The sequence below is a fragment of the Oryzias latipes genome, chromosome 23 (genome assembly GCF_053564925.1).
Source record: "Oryzias latipes strain Hd-rR chromosome 23, Olatipes_Hd-rR_3.1".
In the NCBI taxonomy this organism is placed as follows: domain Eukaryota; kingdom Metazoa; phylum Chordata; class Actinopteri; order Beloniformes; family Adrianichthyidae; genus Oryzias; species Oryzias latipes.
Window position 1 is genome coordinate 25,693,434 of NC_136259.1, and position 9,481 is coordinate 25,702,914.

At 42.7% G+C, this 9,481-nt stretch overlaps 2 protein-coding genes across 2 annotated transcripts; one reads left to right on the forward strand and one right to left on the reverse strand.

The window, feature by feature from the left end:
- Positions 1-4,622: 4,622 nt before the first annotated feature.
- On the forward strand, positions 4,623-7,355 carry LOC101158068 (histone H2A). Its single transcript, XM_004083246.4, has one exon. It carries the CDS (start codon positions 6,277-6,279, stop codon positions 6,661-6,663), a length of 387 nt encoding a protein of 128 aa, XP_004083294.1. The 5' UTR covers positions 4,623-6,276; the 3' UTR covers positions 6,664-7,355.
- An 846-nt stretch (positions 7,356-8,201) lies between these two features.
- On the reverse strand, positions 8,202-9,464 carry LOC111946911 (histone H2A). The gene has a single exon (XM_023952218.2). It carries the CDS (start codon positions 9,407-9,409, stop codon positions 9,023-9,025), a length of 387 nt encoding a protein of 128 aa, XP_023807986.1. The 5' UTR covers positions 9,410-9,464; the 3' UTR covers positions 8,202-9,022.
- Positions 9,465-9,481: the final 17 nt, after the last annotated feature.

The following is a 9,481-nucleotide window of genomic DNA, read 5'->3' on the forward strand; positions in this document are numbered from 1 at the left end:
TAGGATGGTAATGGAGAACCAACCAGACATTGTAGTGGTGGATAAAGAACAGAGGAAAGCCGTTGTGATGGATGCGGCAGTGCCAAGCGATGGGAACTTCAGGAAGAAGGAACATGAGAAACTGGAGAAATACCAGGGACTCAGAGAAGAACTGGAGAAAGCCTGGAAAGTGAAGGTGACAGTGGTGCCTGTGGTAATTGGAGCACTCGGGGCAGTAACCCCCAAGCTGGAGGAGTGGCTACAACAGATACCTGGAAAGACCTCAGACCTCTCATTCCAGAAAAGAACAGGAACAGCTAAGATCCTGCAGGACCCTCAAGCTCCCAGGCCTCTGGTAGAGGACCCCAGCTTGGAGGAGAAACCACCCGCGGAGGGGGGAGAGGGGCATTTTTTTGTTTTATATATATAAATAGCATTAGAAGGGTATTCGGCCCCCTTCTTTGCCACATTTCAGGCTTCAAAAATAAAGATATAAAATTATTTTTTTGTGAAGAATCAATAAGTGGAGCACAGTCATGAAGTGGAACGAAATTCTGTGAATACTTTAAACTTTTCTTATCAAATAAATACCTAAATATTTATAAAAGAAAATGTAAAAATTGACATGTAAGGGTTAATGGCAGACGAAGTATGCATTATCACATTTTTAACGCACGCCGTGGAAGCCTGGGCGTAAGACGGTTGCTTCCACGAAGTGCGTTAAAAAGTGATAATGCACACGTCGAAGGTCATTAACCATGTTCACTTACAAAAGCAATAAATAGTAACCCGTTTTTAGTCCTTAATTCTTGTTTTTTTTCCGATTTGGATCGCTTTTCTCACAAAAAGCGGACTATTTGTTACGTGTTGCGCCGCACCACCACTGCAGTCAAGACTCAGCGATATATATATATATATGTCGTTATATATAATATATATATATATATATATATATATATATATATATATATATATATAACGATCTTTCCGATGGGTTGAATAAAGCATCAGTTCAGAGAGAAAGTTCACGTCTTACCGCTTGTTTTTATCCAGATGATGAAGATAAAGGTTGTTTTACAGAAGCCGGCGCAGTGATACAAAACATTTAAGCTAGGTGACTGGAACTTCTTTTTTCACCATGCGGTTATCCCGTGGTATAACACTTTTTAATGCACACCCAGCAGCCAATACCCCAGCGAACGAGTCGTATGGTAAACTTGGCAATGTTTTACGCCGGATGCCCTTCCTGACGCAACCCTTGGGACCGGCATATAAGTAGAGAAAGGAACAGGGAGCAGCCCGGAGTTGAACCTGGGTTTCACGGATGGAAGGCCCCGCAAACCAGCACGAGCTAAACCGGCTCCCCTGTATAAATAGTGATATATCACTTTTTATAAACAGGATTTGTTTGTGTATTTTCTCTTGTTGCAGATTTATCTTCATATTGAAAAACTTTAAGACGTTCTACCTAAAATTCATACAATTAATACCATATTTCTGATCATTTTTTAATAATTTGCTGCAATTTTTCTCTAAATTTAAGCAAAACTGTTCATCAGAATAAATGTTGCAGCCCAGCTTTGTTTTCAAAAGTCTCAGTAAAGTTTGTCAGAGTTGTTTTTTGATCAAATAAATCTGCATCTTCTGACAAAAATCCAAACGTCTGCAGACAGACTGAGCTCTACAGGATCCTCAAGACGCGGGGACGAGACGAGAAGGGGTTTCCATGACAACGCCGAATCCCAGGTGCTAAAAAATGCAGCGTTGTCAAGGATGAGCGTGTGACATCACAGCATTGTGTCATGGATGCAGGAGGAAGGAAGTCAGGCGCAGGGCTGTCAGACCAACAGTCCAGATTGATGCTGTGAGAAAGGACTACTTTCCAACTGTGAGTAAAAATGCTGACTGTGACTCATGGTGTTAGTTTTAGACTCAATGCCGTGACTTAAACTTTTTTCTTTACATTTTTCTGCGGCTTTCAGAGCTTTCATGTCCCGCCGACACTCTGAATTGATCTTTCCTTTAACTTAAAAAAACAAACGTTGAAGAAGAAGATAATTCTCCTGTTTTAATAAAAACATAACAGACATGAAGTCGTGTTTATGCTCATCTGCACTCATTTGCATGAACAACTTTTATTTTGGGGGCAACTTAAATTGCAGCTGAAATGAACCTCATCGATTCCACATTTTTCACACGTCTCCTGTTGATAGGGTAATTAGATCACCGTGGTAACAGGGTGCAGGCATGTGATTGGAGCAGCTGTGGGGCCAGGAGATTAGCATGAAGGACAACGATGCTACATAACCCTTGTGCTATCTTAGATGACCCCCCCCCTTCCATTGAGGTGTTCTCCCTACCATGACAAAGGTGGATAAAGGTGGAAAGATTTCATGTAATCCATGGACACCAGTGAAGATCACAAATCATTGAAGAAAAAAGGTTCAGAGCTCTGTCTAGTGGGTCTAGATGACCCCACTCCCAATGTTACACTGCCCAGGATAGCACAAGGGTTAAAGGAGATGGGAGCCTCTAACTGGACTGGACAGAGACAGGAAACTTGGTCTGGCTCACAGCCATGAACTGTAGGATGTGCAGAGTCAGAGTTTATTCTGACAGCATTTAACATTTGAACTGAAACCGTCATGATGGACAGAAAGGTTGGGAAGAAGGATGCAACCTCAACCTGCAGTGTGGCAAACATCAAGGAGGCATAAGCAGATGATTTTGTTCATAAAATAATTTCAATTTGATGAAAACCCCCTAAACGTTCAGTTTTCTGATAAAGAACGGCGTTCTGAGGCCCCCACAGGTCAGACCAGCCTGTTAGACGGCCCCCCTGTTCGCCCGGAACAACCAGCTCTCTGCCCGTCATCAGAAACGGCGTTCCTCTGGAATCCCACGCCTGACTGAGAGGATCAGGAAGAGGAAGACGAGCGGAGGAAGTGACTCAGCCTGGAGGCTAATCTGTCAGAAGCGTGTTCACCTGTAAGCTGGGTCAGCTCAGCCGACCGGGGGGGGGGGCACCAGCAGGTGTGTGTTTGTGCCATGAAGGACTTCAGAACCTCAGGATGAAACCATGTCAGCACAGAAGCTGCAAACATAAAAAGAAAAGTGGAAAACAAACCCGTAACCCCTACAGGAACAGTCCACATGAAGCTTTTTCTTTATTTCAGAATAAGTTTACCTTCTAAGTCCCTCTAGAAATTGCTCTTTTTTTAATGTTCTGCTTAAATTGTGTGAAATAACAAAAAAAACAAAAAATCGGATTTGTATTTTTAGCAGCTTTTTCCTTAGAAAATAACTCTTGATGACCTGATCCAAAGATTTTGAGATGACAAAAAAACTATAAAAACCAGCACTCCCACGCCGTCAGGACGTTACCTGGGATCAGCTGGTTAGTTTTCGTCTTTGAGCTCGAGTCTGGGGGAGGAGCTTACGGCAATCTGCGCTGGAAAATGCCCCTGCTCTAGAATGTTAACCAAAAGGTCAAAGGTTATGAAGCTGTAAGACCCAAGTAAAGTTTTATGGCTGTAAAGTTTAAGCCTCTCCACTGCCTTTAACGTTGTCATGTTGCTATGGTAACACCAGGTGAGGGGCGGAGTTCACACCTTCTAAATACGAGTCAAAATACGTACATTTGTGTTCCCGTTAAGATGCTAAACAGATCTTTTTGTTTAAGAAAAAATGTTTGTTTTTATGATTAATCAAAATTGAGAACAAAAAAGCTTCATTTGATGAAGAAAAACATCCTCATCCTGCTGGGATTTGCTTGACTTTGATTCATTTTTACTGTTTTAGCAGGTATTTTCTAGTCTTTTGTTGAAGCGGTTTTGAAGGTTGAGAGACGGAACTGAAAAGAAAAAGTCTCTGCAGCTTCAGATGGATGAGGATGAAGATGAGGATGACGATGAAGATGAAGATGAGGATGAAGATGAAGCCCTCTTCACTTCCTCAGGTTTGTATAATTTTATCAAAGCTCTCTTATCACATTTCTGATTCACACGTTAAACCTACACGTCTGCATCTGCTCAGAACATAGGATCCAATCCCGTTCTGAGCCACTGAGACCAGGTCTGACCCGTTCTAAAATCATCTGTTTCTGTTTCTGCTCTGGCTTTTCAGGATTCGTTTAGACAATTCTGGTTTGTCGTCTCCTGAAAATGAAACCGGTCATGGAAACTCCGTGTAGCTGCTGCTCCGTCTGCATGGCTGAAGGAGAGGCCAGCCGGTCGGTCAGGCCGGTCAGCTCGCCGCGCCGTGCGGCGGGGGTCCCTGAGTTCGGGGCCAATGGAAAACTGTGCGTGCTCACAGGGTGTCAGGTTTGTCAGGCCAGAGGTCAGTTTATTTCCAGCCTCTGTCTTCATCACATGGGGGCCTCTCGCACACGCTCAGTCCCGTCCGGCCGGTGTTCCCTGCAGGACTCCGAGGTGTTCTGAGCGTTCCCTTTACAGGTTTCCTGGTGAGCGCAGGTTCTCACTGGATCAGAAAGGTGAGGAGTTCAGTCAGAGTCCAAGAACTGCATCAGTTTCAGACCGAGCTCTGCTGCCGACTAGTGTGTCGATGCTGTCATTGACCTGTCAAGCAGCTTTAATCATCATTCACGTGAAAACATTTGCTTGCACACATCAGCATTTGAACTGAATTATTACTTCAAAGCCTTTTTATTGTATTAGTGCTGTATCATTTGGACAAAAACACGTTTTTAAAATATATTTCAGATAAACTCTTTCATTTGAAAAACATCTCATCCCCCAAAAATCAAACAGTTAACTTCAGAATTATAGAAACACTTTGGAAAAATAAATCTCCACAAAAGCAGCAATAAATGGAAAACAAATGTAAGAGAAGCTGTTCCCCATGCAAGGGTCATGATGTGCGTTTTTATTCTAACCAATGGAACAGTTGAGAACTTGAGGATCTCAGAGTTCTTGATTCAATTCAATTCAATTTTATTTGTGAAGTCCAAATTCACAACAACAGTCGTCTCGATGGGCTTCATATCGGTAATTGAAAAAGTAAAACATAAAATCAAAAGGATCATGAATACACAGAATTCAATAGGAAAATACTAAACTGAACTACCAAACAGACTAAACCAAACTGGCATCCTTGCCCTTAGACCCCCCTTCGCAGTAAGGAAAAACTCCTAGGAAAACGGATTCCAGAAAAAAACGAAAAAACCCCAGGGGTGTCCACATGAAGGAGGGATCCTCCCCCAGGACGGACAGGCGATGTACCTGAACTGTTAAAGAAGAATTAACTTATCTAACTCTACAACTACATATTTGAATTCCAGCAGACGAGCTTCATCCAGATGGAGTTGGGAGGGGGGGGGGCAGTCGGGGGGGGGGGGGGGGGAGTCAAGCCGGAGACAGGATTGATGGTCTGTTGAGTTTGAGAACATCTGCAGAAACATTAAAGCCCAAAAAAGACTCTTCTAAACTAAAGAGTCTTGTATGTCTGTGTGACTTAATGTATCTTTTAATACATTTTATTTTACATTTTAGCTGACATTTCTCGCTCTTTTTTTTTTTTTACATTGAATCATTCTTTTTGTTCATTTCATTATTATAGTTTCAAACATTTTTAAACAAGTTAAAAAATGCATAAACAAATCCACATTATATACGTTGCCATATGTATGGTGCTATAGTCTCATGTCTGCTGTGTTTGTTTGTAAATTTTTTTGTGTTGTTTTTCAATATTGCCAGTGAATGCGTTCACACCGGACAGCGATTCACGCGTCGAGTTTCGATGTTAAGTCAATGTACAGACGCGATCTGAGGTCCTGCAGCGCAATTTGGGCGTCCGGTTAGGCTGTGGTTACATGACATTTTCAGCATCTCGATCAAAGAGTAGAAAAATAATATTTTCGTCCCGAACTTCCATCCATGTTTTTCATCCACTGGGTTACCGGAGGCTGTCCCGGTTACTGTTAGGCAAGAAAGGTGGGATGAGCCCTGGACAGCTCGCCAGCAACCAAGCCCACAACGACGGCACCTGCAGTCCGGCCGTGGGTTCAGGTTACACAGACTCCACTTGTGTTCATGTTAAAAAAAACAACGAGATTTTGTTCCTGTCACTTAAAGACTTAGATCTTTTTTATTTTGAAACATAGTTTGAAACTTTGAAACGGAAGGCTGCTACTTCCGTGAGTAGCTTGATGACGTATTCTGATTGGACGGTTGCATTGCAGCTCAAGTGGACCAATCAGAGAACTGAATGAGGTATAAATACATGTCCGACGAGTCATCGCTACATCTCTTCCGTTGATAATCGTATTTGTTACATAAAATGTCTGGACGCGGAAAAACCGGAGGCAAAGCGAGAGCCAAGGCCAAGACTCGCTCTTCTCGGGCCGGGCTCCAGTTCCCGGTCGGCCGTGTCCACAGGCTGCTCAGAAAGGGAAACTACGCTGAGCGCGTCGGCGCCGGGGCTCCCGTCTATCTGGCCGCCGTGCTCGAGTATCTCACCGCTGAGATCCTGGAATTGGCCGGAAACGCCGCCCGCGACAACAAGAAGACCAGAATCATCCCCAGACACCTGCAGCTGGCTGTCAGGAACGACGAAGAGCTCAACAAGCTCCTCGGAGGAGTCACCATCGCTCAGGGAGGCGTCCTGCCCAACATCCAGGCTGTTCTGTTGCCCAAGAAAACCGAGAAGCCCGTCAAGTCAAAGTAAAACTGCCCGACCTCCGCTACAAACCAACGGCTCTTTTAAGAGCCACCCACGTCCGCTCCAGAGCACATTCCTCTCTGACGCCACCTTTTGTGTGTAATCTTTCAAAGTTATGAAAGTTGTCATTAATTTGTCTAAGGCGGTTATGTGTCAATTGCAACCTCAAAGCTACGTCTATTACCATTACCTTTTCCATTTATTGTGATCTTTCAAGATAAATGCGAGACCATCAAATTTTTAAAAAAGGGCTTTCTCCTTAGTGAAATCTGAAAGCTACGTTAATTACCTCTAATGAACCTGCATTCAATTCGCGAAATGATTAACTGTCCAATTTGTCTACGTGGGTTCATTTCTAAACGTTGCTCATATCAAACGCTGTCTTCACTTACGTCCGCACAAATTGACTCGCTAGTGTACGAATTAGTGTATTAAGGGGACTGGTTTGCCAAATTGGTTGGATTTGATGACAAAGAAGCTATGGTTGTTTTTGAATTCCTATCGTTAATAGTGGAAACTTTCATTGTAAGCTGAATTTGGCAAAACTTAATCAAGTTAACCTTATAATTAAAACCATAATTGGGTACTGAGTGAAGACTTGAACATTGTTTGGGGTGTTTATGTGGTTCATAATGAATGTGAATTGACTTGTAGGTGTATATTTAATTTTTAAATTGAACAATAAATCTATACTTTTATTCTGTTTGTCATTACTTGCATTATTCAGTAGATGTTAAGTTGTACTAAAGTATTTTTGATTAGAAGTGCTTACCACGGATGTGAAAGAACAACTTCCAAGTAACAGGAAAGCAGCCATCCCACCCACCTTAAACTGTTCAGTTTTTAGATTGAAGACTGTTCAGAATTAATCAGGAATCAGGAAACTTTATTGTCATTTTATCATGATAAAACGAAATTAGGCTCTCTGGTCCCGGGCCAGCCGTTTACATTCAGATTAAGCCCTTAGGTTTGATTTAATATTTTTGGTTTTTGATTTTATATTTTCTTATCTTTTGTTTCTTATTGTGTTGACATTTGGAACTTGGGCCCGTCATAATTATTTTCTATCACATGCTACCATGGGCCTTACTTTGAGAACGTTTGCGAGAAACTCCAGAGAATGATTGGTCAAGCGCAGCACGGAAGTGCTGCTGTCAGTTACGTCCGCAGTTTTTATTCAAATCCAAGTGTCCCAATTCTTCGTCAGTCAGGCAGTTTTTACACATTGAGGATAAGCGGTCGCCGGAAGGGTGGTAAATGTCTCGGGAAAGGCAGCGCCAATCGCTACCGAGAAGTTTTGTCATATACTGTTAAAAGAAAAACCCTCAAAATATTATCAAATAAGTTAAAAATTGCCTTATGCTTTACTGTGTACTACTACTACTGTGTACTCACTGTACTACGATATGGAGCAGTTCAATACTCCGGGCTGCGGAGTGTTTTAGCACACTGACTCCCCGACAACAAATATTAGGATGACGAACTTCTTGATGGTTTCAATATAAAGTCCTTACACCCATGGAGTACTATTTGACATCGATGGAATATGGAAAAGTGTTTATTAAAATGCAATATACATACTAATCAATTCATTCAGCATGAACCACAAACTAATGCTAGATAAGTGAAGTCTTCGGTAAACCTGTTTTAGTTACAAATCCACTTTCCATCCTATTGGTCCGCCCAAAACTACCTATGCCTCTGGAATCAAATCCACGGTCTCCTCAATACCCCACTAGTGTTTTTAGTGCGGACGTAGTTGAAGACAGCGTTGAAAATGAGCGCCCGTTTATAACGTTTAGAAACAAACTAACCGGGAGAAATTTGGCAAGGGGTTTCGGCTTCGTGAATTGATTACAGATTTATCATGAAGCGGTATTAGCAATTGACACATAACCACCTTTGACAAATTAATGACGACTTTAATAGGGGAACACTGTATAATCCATTTGCACATTGTAATATTTTCTATGCACTTTACTGTCCATTGCAATACTGTAAATTATGTCCATAGTTCTGCCTATAGTGTTCATACACTTTTACATAGCCCATCTAAATAGTATGTTCATAGTACACCTGTATATCGTGCTTATAGTATTTATATCTGTAAATTATGTCCATAATACTTACCCGTATAGTTATTGTACATACTATAGACCTTTATTCTGTGCTTACTGCACTTCTGGTTACATGCTAACTGCATTTCGTTGCCTTGTGCCTACATATGCAGTGACAATAAAGTTTATCTAATCTAATAACTTTGAAAGATTACATACAAAAGGTGGCGTCAGAGAGGAATGCGCTCTAGAGCGGACGTGGGTGGCTCTTAAAAGAGCCGTTGGTTTGTAGCGGAGGTCGGGCAGTTTTACTTTGACTTGACGGGCTTCTCGGTTTTCTTGGGCAACAGAACAGCCTGGATGTTGGGCAGGACGCCTCCCTGAGCGATGGTGACTCCTCCGAGGAGCTTGTTGAGCTCTTCGTCGTTCCTGACAGCCAGCTGCAGGTGTCTGGGGATGATTCTGGTCTTCTTGTTGTCGCGAGCGGCGTTTCCGGCCAATTCCAGGATCTCAGCGGTGAGATACTCGAGCACGGCGGCCAGATAGACGGGAGCCCCGGCGCCGACGCGCTCAGCGTAGTTTCCCTTTCTGAGCAGCCTGTGGACACGGCCGACCGGGAACTGGAGCCCGGCCCGAGAAGAGCGAGTCTTGGCCTTGGCTCTCGCTTTGCCTCCGGTTTTTCCGCGTCCAGACATTTTATGTAACAAATACGATTAACAACGGAAGAGATGTAGCGATGACTCGTCGGACATGTATTTATACCTCAT

What these genes read in the sequence shown, in the direction of transcription:
- LOC101158068 (XM_004083246.4), top strand. Translation starts at nt 6,277, where the DNA reads ATGTCTGGACGCGGAAAAACCGGAGGCAAAGCGAGAGCCAAGGCCAAG.
- LOC111946911 (XM_023952218.2), bottom strand. Translation starts at nt 9,409, where the DNA reads ATGTCTGGACGCGGAAAAACCGGAGGCAAAGCGAGAGCCAAGGCCAAG.